This window comes from Falco naumanni, chromosome 3 (assembly GCF_017639655.2).
Source record: "Falco naumanni isolate bFalNau1 chromosome 3, bFalNau1.pat, whole genome shotgun sequence".
In the NCBI taxonomy this organism is placed as follows: Eukaryota; Metazoa; Chordata; class Aves; order Falconiformes; family Falconidae; genus Falco; species Falco naumanni.
The window spans coordinates 60,029,919-60,054,533 of NC_054056.1; the positions used below are offsets into that span (position 1 = coordinate 60,029,919).

At 39.5% G+C, this 24,615-nt stretch overlaps 1 protein-coding gene across 12 annotated transcripts in view; it reads left to right on the forward strand.

Moving 5' to 3' along the window:
- The window catches only part of PIEZO2 (piezo type mechanosensitive ion channel component 2), a 313,781-nt gene that overhangs the window by 124,833 nt on the left and 164,333 nt on the right, over nt 1-24,615 (forward strand). For all 12 annotated transcript variants that reach the window (XM_040586706.1, XM_040586713.1, XM_040586711.1 and 9 more), the window contains exon 4: nt 21,875-21,917. In XM_040586706.1, coding sequence (XP_040442640.1) covers nt 21,875-21,917 — 43 coding nt within the window. The remainder of the gene's footprint in view (nt 1-21,874; nt 21,918-24,615) is intronic.

A 24,615-nucleotide genomic window follows, 5' to 3' on the forward strand; every position in this document is an offset into this window, starting at 1 on the left:
GGTCCTATCTTCTGCTACTGTACTCTCATTGTATCATATTTTTATGAGAATTTTAACCAAAGTGAATCTCAGCTTATGAAACTGCATTGCCTTGAGAGTGCCACCTGTTCGTTACTATTCCATTCTCTCAACAGCCTTTTCACAAGTTAAATTACACAACACCTATGATACATGAATTTTTAAATTATTTTTATGACTTTTCATGTCCCCACTGAAACATTATCAAAATTCTGCTTTTTAGGTAATTGCAGCTCTTGATTTCAAAGACTTCTCAAAAGTTGGTGGAAATACCAGTTTTTTTATTTTGGAAATATTTGGCATCAACAACATGAAGTTCAGTTATTTTATTCCCTTGTAGAAGAGTTTCATTTTGTTGAATAGTAATACAGTTACTGTAAGCACTGTGAAGTGTTTACACTTTATTAGAATATTAATTTATGTAAAGAGCATTTAATTTTAAATAGATGTCTCATTAGCAGTGATTGACATGATCTGAAAGTCATAAAAGTGATCCTGAATATATCATTGCTGGTGCTACAGCTAAGCCATTGCGTACAGTGTGCTGATGGTACCACTACTGGTGGATTAGTGAGAGAGAACTGCCTGCGACTGGTAGCTCAGTTTCCTAGATGCACTAGATTTTTTATTTTTTTACTCTCTAAAGCTTTGATGTATGTAACAGCAGTTCTCTTTTACATGAGCAGGTAGGAGGTGCATTGTCAGGCTGTTTTATGGAGGTAGAATACTAGGCTTAGCTGGATATCTGCCCATGTTGTGCAAGGAGTATTTAACAAAAGCAGTCACAGAACCTTGCTTTCTGTTCTTTATTCAAAAAGACATGATAGGTCCGAGAATGCATAAAGGTTAAATATCAGACTTACGTGACATTATGCTAGGTGTCCTAAGATTCGGTAATAGGGTTTTGATATTTTAGGCATGAGAAAGACACAACAGAATACAGAAAATGGGAAAAATATTTCTCGCTTACTCTGTTTCCCTTCCCTCGCTGCCTTCTACATGTCACAGTGACTGCATTCATCTCTGAAACCTTCACTGTCATGTTCTCTTCTTTCAGTTAGGACCACTGCCAATGTGATCCCATGTTTATAGAAGGGGGTTTTTTTGTTTATGTTACTGTTTGTGGTACAAGTAGCTACTTTCACCTTGGAGTTGTATCTTTTTTTGGAGGTATTTACTTCTGAGGTAATATCCTCTATATTTAGGTCAGTGCTTACAAAATTTGGCCTCTATAATTTTCTATTAGTATTAATAAATCAACCCATCCCCCTAGCATATGGGATGCAGAAGTCACTACAGCGCAAGCTGTTATAAATCCCAAAAGGGTTTATGAGCTGAAAAATTTGAGTTTGGAGAGGGCAATATGGGTTTTTTCAATTTCTAAATACTGGTGCTGAATCCATTCAGATGTAAATCAAAGCCATCAGGAGCACTCTGCTTTTTACATACTTTATCCGTGTTTCTGTTCATTATTCTTTCCTCAGTTGGAGTTTTTATGTGAAAGGTGTTAAAATGAAATAGATAATGTATTCCTAGGAAGACGTTTAGTATATTTTGGAACTCAGAAATTGTAGAAAAGTTAGGTAATATTTCAGCATAAATAACATGAGTGGCTTTTTTCATTTTGAAATTCTTAGTCCAGGATGGGGACAGTTAAGTCATAATCTCTCTGTGTATTTCCCAGCGTTTGTCTAGGCTTTGAATGATGATCCCTCTTACTGAAAATCTTATGGTTCCGTATATAGGGTAGAGTCAAATAATAGAGGCTTTGAAATGAATAGTATTCACATATGTTTTCATACATTCTCGTACAGTTTGTATGTTTTCATACATTCACATCCATTTCACCTGGACATTTGTTTTAATTGGTTTGACAATAACTTGACAATTCTGGATGATTCTGTTTTAAACTTCATTAAACATGTTGCACACTAAAAATACCTTAAGTTATAAGCATTTGTGTGGCTCCATCTGTATCTTGTGGTATTTTGGGAGACCTCTGTGACTGGTCTCTCTCTGCTGTTGCTCTGTCTTGGGAATTGGATGTTGCTTTCCTGTTTAAACATTGGCATTCAGTCATACCAATTAGGCCTTGCTATCAAGCCTTTGTAGATATCTCTGGGAACTGTGTGAAAGTCCTAAATCACTGCATCCTCTGTGGAAAGGCAAAGATGAGGGTGAAATATCTCATAAAATATATTTTTGAAGTCATTATTAGAAGTTTTCTTTGAACAGAGTGACAACTAAGAATATGTCCAACATATATCAAAAGGAAAGGTCTGAGATCCAGTTCTGCAAAAGACGTAAAACAAGGACCAGAATCAGGTGTGGTCCCTGGTTTTATGTCATTACACCAACTCATTATAAGTTAGACTGGATTTTGTCAGCAAATATCGTGACTGTGCAGATAAAACTAGGTGATGGAAGAATCATTTAATTCAGGATTACTGTGCATTGACCATGGAACATTAATACTCCTTGGTGCACAAGAGGTTGACCAGTTCCTGGGAGACAAAGATGATGTTCAGGTTTCCCTGCATAGACAGCTTTTTCATATTGTGGTCCACCAATCACCTAGCCTTGAGCATACCTTGCCTGCCATCCCTTGGGAGGAAACTTTTCTGCATGTGACTATTTATTTCTTACTATAACAAAATCTATGACCCAGTCATCTGCTTCCTAACCTGTTTGTTTACCTTGATGGTTCTACTGGTACCTGCAAGAGCAGATTTCATAGAGCTATCTCAAGGGTCTTCTTGCAGACCTCCCTTTCAATTTATCATGTTCTGGTTCTCTCTCTTGCTCAGTGTTCTTTCCTGACAGAAGTACACTGTTTCCCTCCAAAAGACTTACTGTGATGCATAAAAAAGTCAAGCAGTAAGGTACCGATACTTACCAACATTTAGTGTGCTGAATAATTATTATAGAATTTCACTGGAAAAGTGTATTTAACTGTAGACGTGCTTAGCTGCAGATCTAATAGGCTGCTGACAGAGATGCTAATTGTTCCTAAACAGGAGCTTCATCTTTCTAATTGTACAGGGAATCCAGTGAGCTCCTCACATTGAAGAATATCAGTGGGGAGCTCCCTCTGGCTTTCTTTTCTGCCTCCTTTTTTCAGGGTTCACCTGCTGATGGCTGCCAGTATGCCAGGAACCACAATTGCCCCATGAGATGCAGCTCCCTGTGCATCAGGCGCAGTAATGGTTTCTCCAGGGTCAGTTTCCAGTTCATCAGTCAGGCAGCTAATTTGGCCTTTTCTCAACTTATTTGGCTTTTATCAGGTACAAACCTTGTTACAGGAGTGTTTTCCACATGCATGTTGATTCTCTGTAGGGCACTGTAGTGACAAGTGTAACAGGATGTACATACTACAGCAAGGTCCAATTGCTCAGCAGCCTGAGTCCACAGAAACTGGGCTGTGGTTTGCTTTTGCATCTGTAAAATCAATTCCTTTTGTGTAACGTTGTACCATTATTACTTCTTGTCATCTAATGTAATTTTCTTAATTGGCTAATTGCTTTATCGATATGCCAAGTGTAAGTCAACCTCTATGGAAGTGTCCTTCATTAGCTGTGCCTATGTTCACTTTGCCCAACAGATCGTTACATGCTATATTTGGATTTCTTCTGTAGTGCATTTCCTCTTGCGGTACCACATATATCCTGTGCAGACCCTCCCTAGTCCTTTGGCTGCAGACATCTGGCTTGTTACAGTAACTGGACACCTTATTTTTCAGTGGCGCTGAACTCTCCTTTTGGTTACATTTCTAAGTATGCTTCCTGGTCCCTGCTTCCTGAGATCATCAGAAGGTCTCCCAACAGTCTTGCGAAGTGGAAATGCCATTGCTAACCTGCTTGTCACATAAGCATTTGACCTGGGTAGTTTTTGGGCCCTCTCTGTTAACACTGAAAGAATATCTTGAAAATAAGATAAAAAATAAAAAGCTCTTTTGGTAGTAAATTGGGTCTCATAATCCTGATATCACTGCTTGGCAAATCCACTTTTTCAGGCATGCACACCAGCAACTCACTGCAAAAGCTTTCAGGACATTTCCAACAGCCAGGAGCTCTGGTACATTTAGGCATGCACAGAGGTTCTACCTGTCAGGTTATGATGCGTTTGGAAACAGTGGTGAAACAATTTCTCTGTTTTAGTGACTTCCTAATGGTGAAAATAGGATGGAGAGAAGTAGGGATGTTACATATAGCAGATCAAGTAGTCATTATTTGTTATTTTTTTTACTTTTTGTGGGATTTGCATGCAAGCAGAGGAAATCTTCAAGGACACAGTCATCATCCACAGCCATGGAGTTAAGACAATTTCAAAGACAAAAGAACAAGGGAGAGTATTTGAGAAATGTCTGGTTTTGTTGGCCTGATGCAAGAGGAGGTAGACAGTGTCACTTGAGAGCTACCTAAAGGGAAACTTCCAGCCATCTGAGGAAAGATGAGAAGCTGCAGAAGCATGTTATTGAATGTCATGATTCAGTATTTTGTGCCCCAGCTCAATATAGCCTAAAGCCTCCTTTTGTCTCAGCCTTTCCTAATATACTGGATCTTAACATTTCTTTCAGCTTTTGTGTGCTGTCTGGATTGCAGATTTTTCAAGGCAGGCACTGTCTGTGTACTTGTGTGTTTTTACAGCCCCCTGCCCAGCTGAATCCCACTGTTGCCTGGCCCTTAGACAGTGCTGATTCCAGAAAATCCACTAAAAAAGATATGTTCCTTGAATTTAGAAAGCGAGTTTAAAGGATTGAGTTCCTGGGGTATGAATACATAAAATGCAAGATATCTTAAGACAAGTCTTTTAGATCCTTGATGAGCTTGTTCTTAAATCAAAGTGCAGAATTTGTTTATTGGTTCCCATTTGACATATATTTGGAAACACATTCAAATGACTCTTTATTTTCTTTTATACTTTTAATTCTTCACTGTTTTCTGTGAAATTCAGTATCTGTGTCATTTTCATGCATACTTTTCAGCATACAATGTAATAGAAAGTTATATTCACCTCTCAAAGCTAAAGAGCCAATTCTGCCCACAGCACCCACATCACTCCATGAAAACTGATGAAGAACAGCTGTGCAAGAGATATAGCCCTGAATTATTTAACAGGTTTTTCAAAAAAACAGTCTCCGGTGTCAGTTCTCATTTTCACTGCCAACAGTGAGTCAGTAGGAGGTGGGAGTGTCTAGCATCTTTCAGGGTCCATAGTTCATGTGTGAAAACCTGTCAACCAAAGGCCATTCATTTGATCCCATTTTTCTGTCTTCTGATGAGTGTGGAATACTAGGTATTAATTTTGAGTTATTGTGCATACTTATTTGTTCACTGTGATGTAGAAAATAAGCTATTAGTTATTTCTGTTAGAGGTTTGACCCCCTTGGCTGAATCGCTTGAGCTGGCTTGTTCCATTTGTTCTCATTTTGCAGTTCACACCCTCACCCTTTAGCTTTTTGTGAATGTGGGCCAGCTGTTGCACCTGTACAAATCCTGCTGGGCGCTCTGCTCTCAGGATCAGTGCCATGATGCAGGGAAGCTATATTCAGCAGGGTCACATTAGCATTAGGAGTTAAGATACTATTTGTCCCACCGGTTTTGGCATGGCTTACATTCAGTAGATAATTAGAACCTCATGCCAAACTTTTCTATCCATGCTCTAAAATGGAGCAGTAATTTGTTTTATATGTATTAACCGTAATTGCTTACTGGGATCGACAAATGTATTACTAATTCAACAATTACTTTGCTGTGAGGCACTAATAGGAAAAAATCTACTCAAAATCTAAAATCTCTCACATGGATTAATCCTCAATTATGTACGTAATTTTGACCTGAGTAGTATTTACTTAAAGGTAGAAATTGCTTTAAGATCTCAAGTAACATGTAACTAATGCCATAAGAGAAAATAAATCAGATGATTGAGGTGGGTGCCGTGGTGACGAAGAACACAGAGAAAGCAGAGTTACTGAGTGCTGCCTTTGCTTCAGTCTTTACTGCCAAGGCCTGCCCTCAGGTTGTCCACACCCTGGAGGCAAGAGAGGGGGTCTGGAGAAAGGAAGACTTTCCCATGCCCAAGAAGGATCATGTTAGAGATCATTTAAGCAAATCTGACACCGACAAATCCATGGGCCCCAATGGGATGCACCCCTAGTGCTGAGGGAGCTGGTAGATGTTATTGCCAAGCCATTCTCCCATCATCTTTGAAAGGTTGTGGAGGACACAAGAGGTGCCTGAGGACTGGAGGAAAGCCAGTGTCACTCCATTCTGGAGGGGCAAGGAGGATGACTCAGGAAGCTGTAGACTGGTCATCCTCCCCTCCATCCCTGGAAGGGTGATGGACGAGCTCCTCCTGGAGGTCATCTCGAAGCATGTGGAGGAAAAGGAGGTCATCAGGAGCAGTCAAAATGGACTCACCAAGGGGAAATCATGCCTGACCAACCTGATGGCCTTCCATGATGGAATAACTGGCTGAGTAGATGAGGGCAGAGCGGTGGACGTTGCCCACCTTGACCCAGCAAGGCTTCTGACACTGTCTCCCATAACAGCCCCGGAGGTCAGCTCAGGCCGTGCGGGCTGGATGAGGGGACAGTGAGGCGGATCGAGAGCTGGCTGATGGCAGAGCTCAGGGGCTGTGACCAGCAGCGCAGAGCCCAGCTGGAGGCCTGTAGCTGGCGGGTTCCCCAGGGCTCAGCGCTGGGCCCAGCCCTGTCCAACGGGCTCACCAGCGCCCTGGGTGAAGGGGCAGAGCCCTCAGCAAGGCTGGCGGTGACACAGCCCCGGCAGGAGCGGCTGGTACCCCAGCGGCTGCGCTGCCCTTCAGCGAGGCCTGGGCAGGCTGGAGAGCTGGGCGGGGGGGACCGAATGCAGTTCAGCAAAGGGGGTGCCATGGGGGCCTGGGGGGCATCGGGAGGAACGTGGCCAGCAGGTGGAGGGAGGTGATCCTGCCCCTCTGCTCTGCCCTGCTGAGGCCGCACCTGGAGCGCTGTGTCCAGTGCTGGGCTCCCCAGTTCAGGAGAGACAGGGAACCGCTGGGGAGCGCCCAGCGGAGGCCTACGGGGATGATGAGGGGACTGGAGCATCTCCCTTGTGAGGACAGGCTGGGAGAGCTGGGCCTGTTCCGCCTGGAGGAGGGGAGACCGAGAGGGGATCTTATCAATGCACACAAATATCCCATGTGTGAGTGTCAAGAGGACGGGGCCAGGCTCTTTTCAGCGGTGCCCAGCGACAGGACAAGGGGCAACAGGCACAAACTGCAGCACAGGCAGCTCCATCTGAATATGAGGAAGGACTTCTTTACCCTGAGGGTGACGGAGCAGGGGCACAGGCTGCCCAGAGAGGCTGTGGAGTCTCCTTCTCTGGAGACATTCAAAACCCGCCTGGACACGATCCTGTGCAACCTGCTGTAGGTGACCCTGCTGTAGCAGGGGCTGGACTGGGTGATCTCCAGGGGTCCCTTCCAACCCTGACCATTCTGTGATTAATGTCCTGTAAGGCTGCTTCTCCTTTTTTCATACATAAGTATTTTAAAAGGTTTTTTCTTTTTCTTTTTTTTTTTTTTTTCTTTTCCTAGAGTGGCCAGTTTTTACCTCTTGAGACAGAAACAAAATTCTTGAGCCATTTGAATACAGCTCCTCTTCCACAGCTGCAGTGAATACTGGGTGGTGAGGCTGACCTACTGTATGTGCTTTTAGTCAGCATCTTTTTCTGTGGAAAGAGGTGGAGAACAGCGATGTAGAAAATATACAACCTCTCCTGTGTTTGTCTACCTGCGCATCCAGCTTAATGTCATGAGCGGTTTTCTTTGACATTTGTGGACTATTATTTTGGTTCTCCCATGTTTTTCTTCTGAAAGATTGACCTTGCTTGCCTCAAAACATTTGGCTCTTCAAAGTTTTTGGCATGAAGAGTGCTTCAAGCCAGGGTCATGAAGAGTCCAAGTTTTCCCTCCTGCTATGGAGATGGAATATTAGGGTGGGCTGAGCAGCAGTGGGGGAGAAGGAGGAGGAGTGCAGTTCACTCTTCTGTGGGTTGAAGAGGTGGCCACTAACATTTCATTATTTTTTTGTAAAGGGCAAGTAACAGCTGCAGTAAGGACTTACCCCTTTTATTAGCAATGTGATTCACTCAAATTCTAGAAAATGTAAGGTAAATTTGACTACATTAATTTTTAGAGTGGCAGATTTCCCCCTTTTAAAAAGACTGAATGTTCAGATCATAAAATTGGGTCCCAATAAATTGAGCGGTGGCATTTGTTGCTTTTTTGGGATCCATTTCTGGTGTAGAAAGTGGATAGTAAAACTGATAATTAACAAAATGCATTAGCAGGCAGGAAAGTGTTTCACAGAAGCCTCTAAATATCTGTCAGGTAGTGTTTGCCTTTGGTCACAACTTTTCTAGTCTGACCAGGAGCTTGCAAGCTGTACAATATTGAATATTTTTTTAACCATCCACCGACCCTTTTATTGTATGTTGCTGTTTGCTAAGGATGAGTGATTTTACTATAAAATTGACACTAAAATAATTTTTTTTGAAGATTGGTCCATATGTGATTACAGATTTCTGAATCCTCTGAAGGGATCACATGTTCCAAATCTACTTTGTTCCTTGTGGTTGCTGTGGTTTCCATTTTCTATGTCCTTGGCGTGGTGATGCAATTTTCTTTTCTATCAATGAGGTTACTCAAGTTAACCATGTCTCTGGATGTAGTTTTCATGTTTGATTTACACTGCAACGTTGTACAACAAATAGACTGTTTATAAAAGCTGATGCTCAGATGCATCTCAGGCTGATTGTCACCAGCCAAGACATCAGCTGGAGTCTATATATATTGTCAGTTCTCAAGCACGTAGAAACAAAGTATGTTTTTTTAGATTAGCATATCTACAATAAACCTTTAAACAAGAGTCATGGAGATGTGTGTTATTAAGCATGCACAAAAAAACCCCAGGGAAATCAATAACAGTTAGCTGTAGTCAGTATCTATGAGTTTCAGCATTTTGCACTAGGCTTTGATGATGTTTTTAGTTTGCAGTGGAGGCAGCTTGTGTACCTGCCAGGGGGAGCTTGCCTTCCCATCACAGCTGCTCAATTCAGTCCATGAACGGTGGGAAGCAGCCTTCATAAATGACTTATCCTTCCACTGGACCTCTGTGTAGGGAGGAATGGCAAGTGCTTGCAGTCTGTAACTGCTCATTATCAAACCTCTATTGATGTACCAATGGGTCCATACCTGGCTACAGATAGATGTGGCTAATGTTACAGCTTGGTTTTCTCTGAAATGGAGTGAGGGGTGAGATCCTGATTGTGACTGAGTATCATCTGCTTTGCAGCCTGGTTTTAGAGACCAGATGTTGTAGCATAAACATCTGTGAGCACAGACATTTGCAGCATCCTTTTGAAGTGAATCCCTTTTGCATCTCTATGTGCTTAGTTAATACTACATTGAGTTCTCTGCCCTTTTCTCTAAGCAGGATCAGTTAGACATCATTTTGTCCTTCTGTCCCATGCAGATATGGTGATGGTGTCAAAGATGTAAAAACTCCAGGAAATCCACCCTAGAAAACATTATTTTTGAAGCTGGATGAAATATTACTCAGAGCCCCAGTGAAGTCTTATTACTTTATGTCCACTGACTTTCAGAAAGGAATGTATCAAAGTGTTGATATGAAATACCAATAAGGATTAGTGAGATAGAATTTTTTAATTATTATTATTTCCACCACCAAACCTCCTTTCCAAAATAGCAATTATAAAGGGTGATGTGCAGGTTTTAGACTGTGAGTGTATTTTTTTTCCTCATGTGAAGTATCTTTAAAGAAGACACTCCAGATAAAAGGTGATTAAATGAAGTTTAGATCTAAATTAAGTTTAAATTTAGTGCAGAATTTGGCATTTACATCTCCTTCCATTATAAATCAATGTTTTTATGTATGACTTGTTCTTTGTTAGAAATGTATCCCTTTTATACTTTTCAGCCCATTTTCCTGTTGAATGTATTTTTTCTCTCCTCCACTAATTTGCTTCTCTTTCAGCCTGTAGCAGGTACAGTGTCCCCCACTGCTGTGAACAGCTCACATTTGTAACCACATAAAATATACTCAATGCGTTCCAGCTGGCAAAGAACAAGAAATTTTGACAGGCTTTATGCCTTGGAGAAAATGTTGCCAAGATGCCCTGATTTGTATATTCAGTGTAAGTACTTTTCTAAAACTGATGCAGAGAAAAGTTCAGGAAGAGGAAAACCGTTTTGGAAATTGGGCCAATATCCTTCATATAAGCTGTCTTGAACTGTAGCATTTTTTTTTGGTGTGTCTTATTTTGAGCACAAGGATGTTTCCAATATGTTTTTTAATACACCCATGAAGACATTTTATAAACTACTTATTCTCTTAGGGCATCAGTTGCACCTGTGCTCTATCATCTGATATACTGATCCCTCTGTGGAACATTCCAATTCTTCAGATCTGCTAGGATTGGGAATTCTTGCCAGCTGGCACTGGCTTTGAAGTGTTGCTGTTGTTGGCCATGTATCTTTGAAAAGAAGCAAACAATGCAGTGTGCTGTTTGTCCCTTTTCTATTAGGCCTGATGTAATATTACCTTTAAAGGCACTGAAGCAACATGTGAATAAATAAAATGCCTGATTTAAAAATGCATTTGAGTCACACATCTAAATTTCCCATTATGTCTATAACATGAAAATCCCTGCTGAGTAGGAAATGATTACCGCTCATCATCCTCTTCAGTATTTATGCTAAAGATATGACTATGTTAATACCCTAATGAAGCACTTAAATAAAACGCGTTCTGGTGAGGTCAAAATAACCACAATTTAAGTGTGAAAATACTTTTGTCATCTAATAACTTGTGAGAATGGCAAAAGTTTCAGTGCTTTTACTGATTTTTTGTCTTACATTTAGCCAAACAAACTAAATGGGGAGAAATTACCCCTAACAGTTAAGCACATAACTGTAGAAAGAGCAAACTATTTGTAAACTATTTGAAGCATGCAAGATAAAAACTACAGAGTGCTTTTAAAAATGGCGATGATTAGGCAGCCCAGTGATTCTTTGATTTGTTGATAATGCTCATGCTGTTTGTGGCACCCTAATGAAAACTAATTAAATGTTGGCAAATGAACTGCTAGTACACTGGATGCAATCCTGCAGTTCATTATAGATGAAACTAAACACAATCATATAGCATTGGACCCCTATGAAATCTGTCTGGGCATTTCTGTTGGCTTGACCGTGGCTATTTCATGGGTCATGAGCAGAGCACAGATCCATAACACGTACCTGTAGCTTTTGTCTCAGGAGGCAAAGCACGTGATGCTGTGGTTGCAAGGGTTGCTGAAATTTGTGTGCTTATGAGTTGGGAGAGAGAGGTATGGGTGGGTGGGAGTCTCTCTGTTGTTGGTTTGCCTCGCCAGTGTGAGTTGCCCAAACTCCTCCTCACCACCCCCTTGTCCATATGGGCACCTCACCCAAGGAGTGGCAGCAGTGTTTTAGGAGCACCCATGGCTAGAAGTGAAGAATTGGGCAGAGTCTGCGAGTAGCACCCCACTGCCTTCTGTTTTCCCCAGTTCTTTTGCTTGTTCTGTTTTACATGACCATCTAAATAGCTACACAGTCAGCTGCCACTTGATATAGAGGAATATGAGGTGAAAGGTGGAAGAGCTTTGTCTTTTCTGTTCTCACAGACTAGAGCTTTGGGAAAATTTGAGCGAAATCACAGAATTGTAAAGACAAAGAAAATGAAAACAAAAGAAACCGTTTGTTCAGTGCATACATGTTTGTACTTGTCAGCTGAACTGGATAAAGCTTCTTTATATTTGCTAGGGAGGAAAAAACCACATTTTTTGGAAGTATTTCCCTCTCCCCAGTTGTTTGAGTCTGTGTGCCCACTTCACATTACTGCCCAGAGGAACATGTCCTTCTGCATCCAGATTTCTCTTCTGAAGAGGTATCTGGGAGGGAGTCAGCTTATATGTCCCAAACGTCTTGCTGCCTGGTGCAGTCACTGCTGCCTTCTCGTAATGGCACGCAAACAGAAGAGTTTGGAAGTGCTGTTTTCTGCTTCTGTGGAAGGTGGTATGCTAAGGTTGTACACATCGCAACTCAGTTTCCTGCAGTTTGTTTTGGGTATCATCCCTTACATGTCACTTCAGGGCTTTGTATCTAGTGTTATTTTAGCCACTGAAACAATTTAGGGTTTTTTTGTTGAAAGATTTGAATACGGGCAGGTCTTCAGGCCTACCAACAATGAGTTGCTGTCTTCATCATACCATGCAAGTGTTTCCTTAATCTCTGGGAGAAATAATGTGAATGAAATGGTTCTTTATTACCTTTAGAACAAGCTGTGTTAAAAAAAAAAAAAAAAAAAAAAAAAAAAAAAAAAAAAGCCATTTCCGAGAAAAGGCATGCATTACAAAATATTAGTCAGTTACAAAGTGGAGTCAAACATACCACCACTGGAGTGCTGGTTTTCTCTCATCTTAATGTTCCTCCTGATTCTGTGCAAGATTTCCTGATTTCCTATCCTCATTTCTCATATCCATAATTTCTTGTATATGGATGTGCTACTGGGAACATACTTATTAATCTCCCCCTTCCCATGTATCTGTGCTGGAACGTTTGGGAAGAAATGTTTGCCCACCTCTACTTCTGATGAGACAAAAAGAGAAAATGAGACAATGAAAAGCAAATTCCTTGCACTGGTACACTGCACACATTCATCACTTCAGGAAACTAGGTCGACATTATTATTCATAACAGTATATTATGTTACAATAAAACTAAGCAGAGGGTAGCTCTAGAAATTGGAAGGATGCCCATAAATTACACTCTGAAGTGAAAACCTTGCCTCTAAGATACTATTTAGCAGACGGAGCAGTGTTGGATGGGGTGGGAGGGAGTTTCTCTGCCAACAAAAATGGAGAAAATTCTCATTTTCTTCAGGTTTATGAAAAATAAAACTTATTACAAGTTTTCTCTAAGTTCTTTTGCTTTTACTTGGAAAACCAAAGCAAAACCAATCTTCCATATTTGAAAAAGGGCCCATTTAGTTATTATTTGGCCTCCTTTCAGAAGGTCTGGAGCAGAACTTTGATGCTCTTAAGCTCAGTGACTCTCTGACTTAAGGTTTACATCCCCCATGGCAATGGCAGGAAATGCTGCCTTCCTTCGAGGCTGCTCCTCAGAGCCCTTGCACCCTTTTCTGCTGTAAATAAGAATAAGAGATTGGTTATGTCTGTGGACTGTCTGATTCTTCCACACCTTAACTCCTGCAGTGTGATTCTGTGCTGGTGACCTACAAAGTTATGCTTTGCACTGTCAGTTTTTTTTGGGTCGGGGTCAATTCAAATCTCCAGTATCCTTGGAAATTTGGGTTGAAAACCACCAACAAATTGTGACCACAAACAAATAGATAAATAACACGTTAAACAACAAAAAGGCTTTCTATTAACTATCTATCTCAGGTTTCATCTGAAACACATTCCCCAGAGATCTTCTAGTGCTGTGGGTTTTGCTGTTTTGCTGCCTTGTTCAGTAAACAGATTTGAAATGAAATGAGGTTAAAATAAGAGTGGTTTTAAGCATGTGTAGTTGCAAGGTAAGATTGCCTATAAGTGTTTTTGATAGAATATATGTAAGCAGACAAAAGATGTCATTATTCTTATAAAACCTATGGAATCTGTCATCCTTGTGAAAAAGCTGATTGAAAAAAAAAAAAGAAAAGGTGAAGCAATTCAGCCAGCTTAAATTGGCTTTATTACCTCTGTAGCATTTTAAACAAATCTGGCATGGAAGAACAAATGCAGAAAGCAGTTTCCCAAGTTTTCTTTTTCCAAGTTACTATTTCTTCCACTCATCTCTTAACCTGCTGTTTAATTAGCAGGTCAACTTCAAGTGTAAAACAGTGTGTGTGATTCTCATATAAAGATACATAAAGTTCACATTTAAACAAGCTGTGTCCCATTTAATGTTTTAAATTCTGAAATTTTTTCTTCCTCTGGTCCCATTCTCCCCAAATGTATTACCCACAAAACACTGCACCTTGGTAGTTTGTTACTGGGTAAGAATAATAGCTGTTGTTTACATTACTGAAAAACAGAGTATTTTTTTACTATTCCTTGTTGCTATTTGTTTCCATTTCAGACAAGCTGTTAAAGCCCATTAACTCATTGCAAGTCTTTCCATTTATTTCTATAGACTTTGGATCAGGCTCAGAGACACTGGTCTTACTATCACACAAAGGTAGCTGGGATCTGTCCCCACCTCCGTTTGGCACAGTCTGATCAGCAAACAGTGGGATTCTGGATTGCTTATGTCCCAAGTCCACTATGAAGTATATCACATCATGTTATCTACCTTAAGTTAAATAATCAATTTTAAAAACAGTCCTCTGCCTGCCCTCCTATTCTGGTGTTAATGAAGATCAAAACAAAGCATATGGATTAGGCCTATGGAGCAGCTGCTTTTAGGGTCTCCGCTTATCTATGGGCACTTTGCTGACCCTTATGGGCTCCCAGGGAAGCTGCAGACTAGAAGAGTTGCCTGCCAGATACAGCCATTAATTGTTCTACCGCAGCTGTTGTCTTCTTAAGATTCATTTTAAAGCAATATGGATCTATGTGCACATACACAAAACATAGTGTCAGTACTATTGCACTTTGCTCTATATTCCTAGTCTACTCATTTTGTTAGTAAAAGTTCCCACTCCTTAAAATCTCCTTAGAAAAGTAGTGGTTTTGAGGATGATTATTTTTTCATTTAACATGGAATGAGTCAAGATTTCTTTTTTAATAGGAAAGCAATTTTTGTATTTTACGTTAATAATCTAGTATTTTCTTCACAGGAGAAAATACACAATAAATCTTTCCCATGACATTATCATGTAGGGATCAAATTTGTACTCTTCATTCAGTCAAAAACCTGTTGAAAGCTGGTATGAATGGAAGGCAAGTAAAGGCTTGCAATGCCTGGTCTTTGTTCTTGGTATGACTTCTTTCTTGGTATGTATTCAGTAACCACTTCTTTTATCTAGCCAGAATCCTAGACCACTGGCCCTCCACTTCTATTTTACTGCTGATTTTAGTCTCTTTAGTATGCACAGCCCACCATATAACAGCCAAAATTTTCCCTTATTCCTTCTCCTTGAGAAGTTGTTTTAAAAACTAAATAATCTGTTGTTGCTCCATACAGAAGGGGCTCCCTGGGGGTTTATGGGGAGCGTGGCTCTGCTGAGCATCCAGTCCAACCCTGCTTGTACATCAGGGCAGTAGAAAGACTCCTGCTCACTGCAGTGGATGGAATACAGATCAGAAAACAATCCTAAGGGGGAGCACCCTGACCTGCCCCATCATCCGCTGAGGCGACTGCAACTGGAAACCTTTTCTGGGGGCACTCCAAGACTGGGACTGGGAATGCTGGGATGAGGTGCATCTGACTTGACAAGCAGCACAGCTTGACAGGAATGCAGCACTGAGTGCAGAGTCCCTGGTCGCCACACAATACATGTTTTGAGTGGGGTTACTGTGGATTAGCTCAGGTCTGGTCACACAGACCGAATGCCCATTATTGGTTGAAACACAGCACTTGTGTCCTTGGGGTGTAGTTTAGTTTCATGTGAAAGGAATCCAGTTTGTACACTCTAGAGATCACTCTGTCACGCAAACCAAAGCATGGTAAGAGATTTGCTCAAGTACTCTTCTGGTGTGAATTAAAACACCAGCATGGATATAGCAGAGTAGTAATATGCCATATTGAGAGATCTCATTTTATAAGAAAGTCATGTCATTATCACAGATGATGACTGTGATGGTCAAATTACAAAGTGAGTGCAGGATGCAGCCTAGGTAGTTTGATTCAGAGGAAGAGGAAGTGTAAGAGAGATTTATTTTTCAAAATGGACAAATAGATGCTAAATGCCAAAGTAGCGTCATCTGATACCACTTCACATGTGAGAAATGATCATTTCTGTAAGAAACTTGTTGTATGTAACTAGCTATTGGAGAGCCATTATACAGGTAAGTCAGTGCTAATAGTATCTGTACGCAACTGTGGAGTAAGTTCTGTAAGAAAAAGTTCTTTCCTATGCCACATGCATTTCTGTATTCAAAACTACTGGTCTGTTTCATAAAACCAGTGGTACTGTATTGGTTAAAAAGCAAAAAAGTAGGATTTCTGAGAAAACGTAATTTGTTTGTTTGTGAGGAGATAGAAGTTTGCTGCTGGGAACAGGCAACTGGAAAGGCTGTTAATAATATATGAAACTGCTGAAACCAACATGTTCCAAACATGGCAGTTTTTATCAATTGCAGTTGTATATGTTTCAGCTAGTTAGTAGTACTGGTTAGTAACTGCTAAAATGATGAAGGAGAATATACAGCAGAGCAATGTTCCCCAATCTACTGAAAACAGACTGCGAAACTTCAGATGGTTTATATGGTAGATGCGTCTCTACCAAAAGAGAAGCTTTAGCAGGACAAGCAAATTTATTGAGAGGTTTTAGGTGTGGATTCAGATACTCAGGTCCCCAACTAGTCCAGCTAGGCTAGACTGTGAACTTTTGTCCTATTCTCTGCTAAGTTGTTTGAGAAACAAGGTTGAGAAGTGTCACCTGCAATGGAAACGCTTAGCAAAATGTTTCTTTCCATTTCTGGAGTATTCTGTATCACTGTTTTGTATCTTTTGAATATGTGAAAGTTTTGGGGTGGGGTGTTTTTTTGGTTTTGGATTGTGGTGGGGGGTTTGTTTGGTTTTTTTCTTTCTCGTTTGGAGAGTATTAGTAAGTGCCACAGGCTTCAGATCAAAATTTTGAAATTGGTAGGAATATCCTGACTGGTACAAAATCAGCAGTTCCTCTGAAACTCTTTTCCTTCAAAATGTTAGAGTGAAGATCAATACAGTTACTATTCCAAGAATACCTACCTGTTTCCAAGGTATCATAACCAGGTTATGTAGGTCACACCTGCATGCAACTCTCATGAGCTAAGGTGACTGTGCTATGTCTGATACATTGCTGCCTCCTTCAGAAAGCATTGGATGACTGTGATTCCCCATTGACAGGCTCCAAATTTATTTTTTTTTGCCTTTGAATTGATACACTAATTTTGCCCTGTCTCAGTCACTGAAGATCTTAATACTATTCCCATTGAATACTTGAATTCTGACAGGCTCACTTCATGCTTATTGAAAAATGTCAAACAATGTCTTTTGGTTTAATTAAGTTGTATTTTTTCCTCTGGTCCTTATGTCAGATCACAGTGAGAAATAATGCAAGAATTATTATTCTTACTGTTAGAAAGCCTCAAGAGCAGAGCCATACACAGGTATGTAGTTCTTACAGTAACTGCTAACTCTAGAGAAGCGAGAAGGTCGTAAGGCTGTGGGTAATCACTGCACACAGTCATAGGGACCACAGGATCCATAGGGACCTTCATGCATACCTGCATAGGGATGGTATAGGAGGCCTGTGTTTTTGCTGTGCATTTGCAGCGCATGTCAGGCTTCTCCCTGAACAGCTACAGACCTCTGCTGTACTGGCAGATAGGGCATGATACGGCTCAAAGTGGATAGCTATGCAGTGTCCATAAGTAGCTGAAAAATCACGTATTCCTTATTTTTCCTCAACATTAGACACAATATTCAGCTGGACAGGGTTCCGGACCATCTTGTGTAGACCGTGCTTTTGCCAAGAAGGGTTGGACCAGGTGATCCTTGAGCTCCCTTCCAACCTGGTATTTTATGATGCTGTGAATTCTGTGTTTTTCCTAAGCCTACCATTGGACTTCAGCAGCTAGGCGACTTCATGGTTTATAGAGGTGAGCAGCCTAGCAGTGGAGTATGAGTCCTCTCATTCATAGTTAAGTTCATAGTAAGCAGAGAGTTGTAACCAAACCAAACCAAATAGGGAAGCTGCCATATAAATGAAAGCCTACCTGTCAAACATGACAACTTTTCATTTCAGAAAGATGTTTTTCATTTCCTCTTATTAAATCTCATATTCTTATACCCTTATTATTATGCTGGGATTTCATTGAGTGCATATGTGAGCATGATGTGCATTTTACCATTGTTCTTACTAAATGTGAGCAGTAATTCTGGAAGTACGTTATGCTTCATCTTTGTGAAGAATCTTAAAGCTACTACTGTTAATTTGAAACAGAATCTTCAGAACAGATGGGAATGGTCAGGCACTCTGGAGCAAATATTTGGAACAAAAGCTTAATTACATGGGTACCAGATTAAGGCATTCTTATAAACAGCTTTGGTATTTTTGACATAGTGTAAAGAACAGAAAGCAAAGAGAAGGCAAATTAACTTTGCAACTGAGGTGTAGCAGTCGATTGTTTCTGAACATCAGCAGGTGACAGTTTTCCACAGTCCCAGCAGAGAGAAAGACTGAATAGTCAAATTCCTATTGATTTCTTTGGGAGCAGGATCAAGTCTTTAATTCATGAAAAGCTCCTGTTTTGATTTTAATGAGAGTTACGTGACTTAAACCTTGTTTAATGTTTTGGAAGCACCGGGTAAGTTTTAAATCAAATAATAAGTTTTCTAGACTTGTAATAGCGTTATTCTTCTTAGTGCTGCTGTTACCTCAGGGTATTTACTTTTGACTGTTAGTGCAGTGTAGAAGTTGATACTATTGAGGATGGAATTGGCAAATCTTAAAACAGAATGTTTAGATCATAAACATTTTAAAGTAAGACTCTATAAAAAAGATGCATATTTTTTTAATATGAAATGTTAGTTGTGTTCTTGGCAGGCTTTACTTCAGAGGAGTCACATGCATTTCAAAGAGTGTTCTGCTAGCCAGCTGCAGCCAAAAGATTATTTCAAACCAGTGGAGACCCAATTCCCTTTTCTATTTTGCTTTTCCCTCCCTCTCTCTCTTTCTCTTCTGTAAGACTCTCCATATATTATACAACTGAAGTGTGGCCAATCACGGGGTGAAAAATTCATGCAACTAGTATACGCAACAGTGGAAAGCCTAGAAACACTGAATAAAATGCCAGTACTAGTCTGTGCTTTAAGAAGTACTGTTGAGATTTCTCTTCTTCAACCCTGTTCAAATCTTCAGACTTGAAAAAGTGTTAAATCCTCTTTCAGGGCCAGAAGGATTGCATAAAGTATACAGAGAATTGTGCGTGTCTGCCCTGCACTTACCTGTGTAGTGGCACAGTCATCTTTTTAACAATGACTTGATTCATCAGTGCTACATGAAAACAGATCAAGGGCATGCAAAAGATGGTGGGTTTGGGGGATAACACATAATAGAAGATGTTAATGGAGTGGTTCTTTATTTATCTCAATGAAATATTAACAGTTTTTTAGACTGTACATGATTTTTTGTTTTCATGTTTATTTGAAATAAATGTATGTAAGAATGTTTGTTGCCCTGCTTTAGAGATGTCTTTAGAGGACTTCTTATAAAATATGAACTTGGTGTTGATGAAAGGTATTGTACGTAGATAGTTGTGTGGACCTAAGTCTTGCCTCATCTCAAGCAAATACAGGTGCTACAGTAGAAGCTCCCTGTACTGATGAAACAATGTACATCATTCAGTTATTCCAGAAAAGAACTTAACTCTTTTTTTTTTTCCCATAAAGTGAAGGCAGAGCTTTATCCACATCAGTTTTGAAGCCTTTCATCACTGTGTACTCTGCTGGGTATGGACCTGAAAACCCTCCCTGCTTTCGACTGAATGGAGATAATTAAAATTGTTTTTACATTGATCACTGGCTGTAGCTGTAATGGTCCTAGACAGAAAAGCTGTGTGTCCATTGCACTCAAAAAGGTTTTTAGAGCCTTTTGCTGAAAATCAGTGTGTGACTGAAGTTTGAAGTGACTGGCAGTGAGAAGTTGAAAGAAGGGATTCTAGAAGAGTGTAATGTGGTATACTGACCACGTTTGGAACCAGCCGTGAACCTACCCTTTAGCCAACCCATATCCTTCCTGTATGAAGTGAAATGTCAGAGTGTGGTTGATTATAGGAGCATATGCTTTTATGTTGCTTCTTTTCCTCTTTCTCAAAAACAGGGATTAATACAAGACATTTATTTTCAACAGACCCACGTTAACTTCATTCTTTGGCTATCTAGTTAGGAACAGTGAAGGAAGCCTTGTATGACATAGGACTATAAGGAAATTAACTTTTTGGATTTCATTAATTTCAGTTTTTATTTGCTCAGTCTGTGATTTGCAAACCAGACAGGTACTAGATAATATTGTACAGAAAAATTGCATCTTTATTTCAGAAATTTACACCATTCTCCTTGGTCTAACCTGGAAAGTTTAGTCAATTGAGTAGAAAGAATTCTGTTGCTAGGTTTAAAAAAAAAACAAAACAAACAAAAAAAAAATAAACCCAAACAAAACGCCAAGCCCTCAAACCCAAAACTTTTAGAAGTTGAGTTCTTAGATTCTTATCTAGATTGGCAGTAAGTGTCCCAAATTCAAAGATGAAAAGCACTGCTAGGTCTTACTCAAATATTTAACATGTTGCAGATTAGAGGTAAATACCATACTGCAAACGTGGCAGGTCATTAATTTCTGAGCTGGTATCTTTAACAGAATGGAAAGGTAACGATGGTAAGAGATACATCTGCAGAGGTTTCTCTGGCTGATAATATTATGTCACCACTTCCCCATACTAATTTGACAAGTAGGACTTGGATTATCAATAAAATAATCTAATCCATAATATTGTTATGGTCTTTGTTATAGGCACTCACTGCAAAATCTGCATTTAATCCCGAAATTCTCCAGATTTAAATAGGATGAAGTTGCTTTCCCTCATGTCTTTCCACTCTTTCTCAGTACTCAGCAACATTACTGCTTGTCTCTGAGTTTCTGTGGTGCTACTGGATGTCACTCACAGGCAATCCGTTTGTTCCTAATTTGTATTTCCCTTTAGGTGGCAGACTGCATCAACAACAGGAGTTATTATCTGTTCTCTGATTTAAAGAACCGTAGTTGCTTACATTGTGTGCAGTCCTGTTACATTTCCCACAGGAGTGTAAAAAGACAGAAAGAAAACTTTGACTCGGGTTCATGTCCTCCTATATATTTGCCTTGCAGACCCATATGACCTGAGCTATTTGTGCTCTTAGTAGCCTGTATTTATAATGACCACATAATGGTACAAAGAAAGAGACTGGAAATAAGCAAAAAATTATCAAGAGCTGAAAACTGATCATCTAATGCTTGCAGTGTGCCAGGGTTATTTTTGAGAAAATTTAGGTAAAGGCTGTATTAAGTGCAATGGTTTGTCCATTTGAGTAGTTTGTGGTGCTGAGTTCTTGATCATTTTGAGAAAGAGTCCTTTGCAGCTGTTTGTGTGAGTATGAAGGGTTAAACAATAAAGCAGAAATATATCTTCATGCTTTTGCATAAAAATAAAAGGGCCAGATTTCAGAAAGAGCTGTAAAGCTTTCAGCAAGAATCAGGAGAACACTACAGTAAAATGAAAAGCTGCAATGTGAAGAGTGCATGATGTGAGATGCCAGCTCAGCGCTTTCAGGAGTCATGTACAGATCACATTGCTCTAGGAGAGGAGACCACCCTTGGAATTGCAGTGAACTGTAGCAGTGACTGGCTGCTTTGCAGTGTTAAGGAATTATACAGGCTGATACCCCTCCACGCAGTTGTGTCACCCGGTGGTAGTCTCTCTTAACAGTTCTTCACTCTGAGTAAAACAGATGTTATTTACAAGTGCTTCTGTAGGGGTGGAAAAATCACCATACTATACAGATCCCAGCTGCACAAGGAAAGAAGAGAAAGAGTGTTCATACAATAAAGGTTCTTTACTGAGCGTGTTTGTTTTTTCTCCTCTTTGTATAGGTTCAACATGGGAGAAAACACTACGGCAGATTGGTTTTGAAAGGTAAGCCATGCATTTGTTTCCTTACCAGTGCAAAAAGAAAAGGAAGAAAAACTGCAGGGGCAAGTTTGCAGAATTATTTATTTTAGCTGTATCTATGACCTCAAATTTAGAGAGGAAGTTATGCATTGTCATGCACATATTATATTCAGCTTTTCTGTATATGTCCTCTTCTTTTTCCCAGTTGATCTAAAGAAACTTATTCACCTTATGAACTTGGCTTATAATGCTTTTTGCTGGTGACTATATAGCATGCTAGTATTAAAAAGGTGACACACTATTTGGGAAGGATTCTTACTTATCAATGAAAATATTGCTCTTGCTCATATTATTTTTTCCGTGAAAGTTCTAACCTGTGACATATCAGTTGACAAAAATAAATGAAGTTGAAAGAGGACCAAAGCTGGCAGAGAGCTATTAAGCATCAGAGGAAAATTCAGAATTCAGCATTCCTCAAGTGCAAGAACTTCTTGCAGCCTGATTTAACCACAAGGTCATCATACTAGAAACATGTCTCTCTTAGAAGTAAAACTAGGCCAAGACCAGTAAAGAGTGATCTGATGTTGAGATTCAAATGCTTTATCTCATGTTGATTCTTCTACAAATGGTAAGCAGAAGAATCTGCTTGCAGTTGAATAAAGTTTTACTGTTTCCCCTCAACAGAGTGGCTTGCAGTTGCACACCAATGTGCTTGGGTCCCTGTTGACCAGGCAAGAAGGGATTTCCCTTCTTTGTGCTTCATGTGTGCATACTGTACGTACTGCCTGGGGCATCTCGACAAACCCTACAGGCAATCACGCCTTTCTGAAGTCAATAAATAGCCATACAAACCATATGAAACCGAAAATTAATTACTTGCTTCCTTTCTCACAAACAGAAAGCAAGCTGCATTTTTCTTCTGAACTTGACCTTGCATAAAGTATTTATTACAACACAACAGGTGTCTGTTATGAGACTGATGCTTAATTACCCTAACTCCTACCTGTAATTAAGATTCTGGGATCTTGGCAGCAGTATATGATTATTTTTTTTTCTATATCATTCTTGTATAGGAGTAGTCTGCTTGACTAACACCACGCGAAGAAATAAATTTCTAGATACTTGATTTTCTCTGATCTCCATCTAGAAATGTGACACCTGGGGGAAGGATTAAGTCTATCTCTAAATAGCTTTAAGGTCTTCAGACTTCTGGGTCTCTAAAAGGTCACCCGTCTCTCTATAAGAACATGTGTTTGAAGTGTTTAAGGAGATGCTAGTGTCCTAATGACTAGTAATTCTTTTTCTTTAGAAATAATTTTGAAAGCATCTATGTTATGGTCCTGAGTGAGTATTCACAGGCTTAGCCTGGTTTACTTGTTCTGCTAAATACGGTAGATTTTCATGTTATAAATTACATTTGCAAAAACTGAAGAACAGTGCTCTTTTCAACATAATAGACAGAAGTACATGGAAAGATTATGTTTTATTGTTATTCTCAAAGCCATAAATATTAGGTTGGTACATATTATTTTGGATCTTCAATGGAAACATAGAAAAGAACATCACATTTGAGTGTGACAAAGATCTGTCTTGGTGAAATTTAGCTTTTCATTGGTACAGAGCTATCTTTGTAGCTTTACAGGCTTTTGTTAGTTTAAAATTAAAATATTACAGAACAATAAAAACACTTTTCCTCCACCAAGTAATATGTAGAGGTCATACATATTTAATTATGTACATAATTAATGATGTATTAATTTCTGTTGTAAAACTCATGATACCAGTAGAGTCATTCCTGTAAAGACTTTGGCCAGACATTTTTAAACAAACAAGCCATTTTGTTGCTGTATATTTTTATCACAACATGATGAGCCAGACTGATATATGGAATACTTACCATTTTTTGTAGCTGAGGAAAGGTGGGAATTTTAAATTCATAGCTTCCCACCAGACAAAAATATTTTAAGTCTTTAATCAGATCACTAAAAAAAAAGTCTCTCCTACTGCTCCATAAGCTTAAAAATGCCCCAGTAATATAGGCAACCTGAATAGAAAATTGCAGTCTTTCATAGTGGCAATATTTACTAGTCCTGGATAGGTTTCTGGTCAAAATTTATTATAAAATGTTTCTGTCTCAAATTGTTAATATATTAGCAATATTTAGATATTTTTTTTTAAATATTGACAAGCATAAAGTGAAGTGTTGCTATTTAACCGGTACTTTCTGTTAAACCGGTACACAGCATGACGCAGTATTGACTGAAAGGAAAACTGTGATTCCATTTTGTTACAGTATCAGGATAGGGGCTGCGCTTCATAAGCATCAACTTAAAAAGCTGCAGTGCCAAATGAAGAATCAGACTAGAAATTCCTTAACTGTGACACCTTACTGGATACGGTCTATTTAGAGACAGGGTGTTTTTAACAACACTACAAAAAAAAGTTGGATATTCGTGAAAATTGCATGCTCTCAGTTGCTAAGTTTGATATCGTCAAGGGGTTCTTTTTAATAGGTTGTGCTTTTTTCCTCAATTTATATCCAATTTGGTTTCTTGATGAGTGTTTCATTCAGCATGACATCATACATGTCTGAAGGGCACTAAAGTAAAATATTGATTCTTTCATCACCCCATTCTTCTAAGATTACAAATTAGCACCTACTGATTCTGTTTGTCTCCATCAGAATGGAAAAAAAATAGTTTTGAGGAGTGCTAGAATGAAT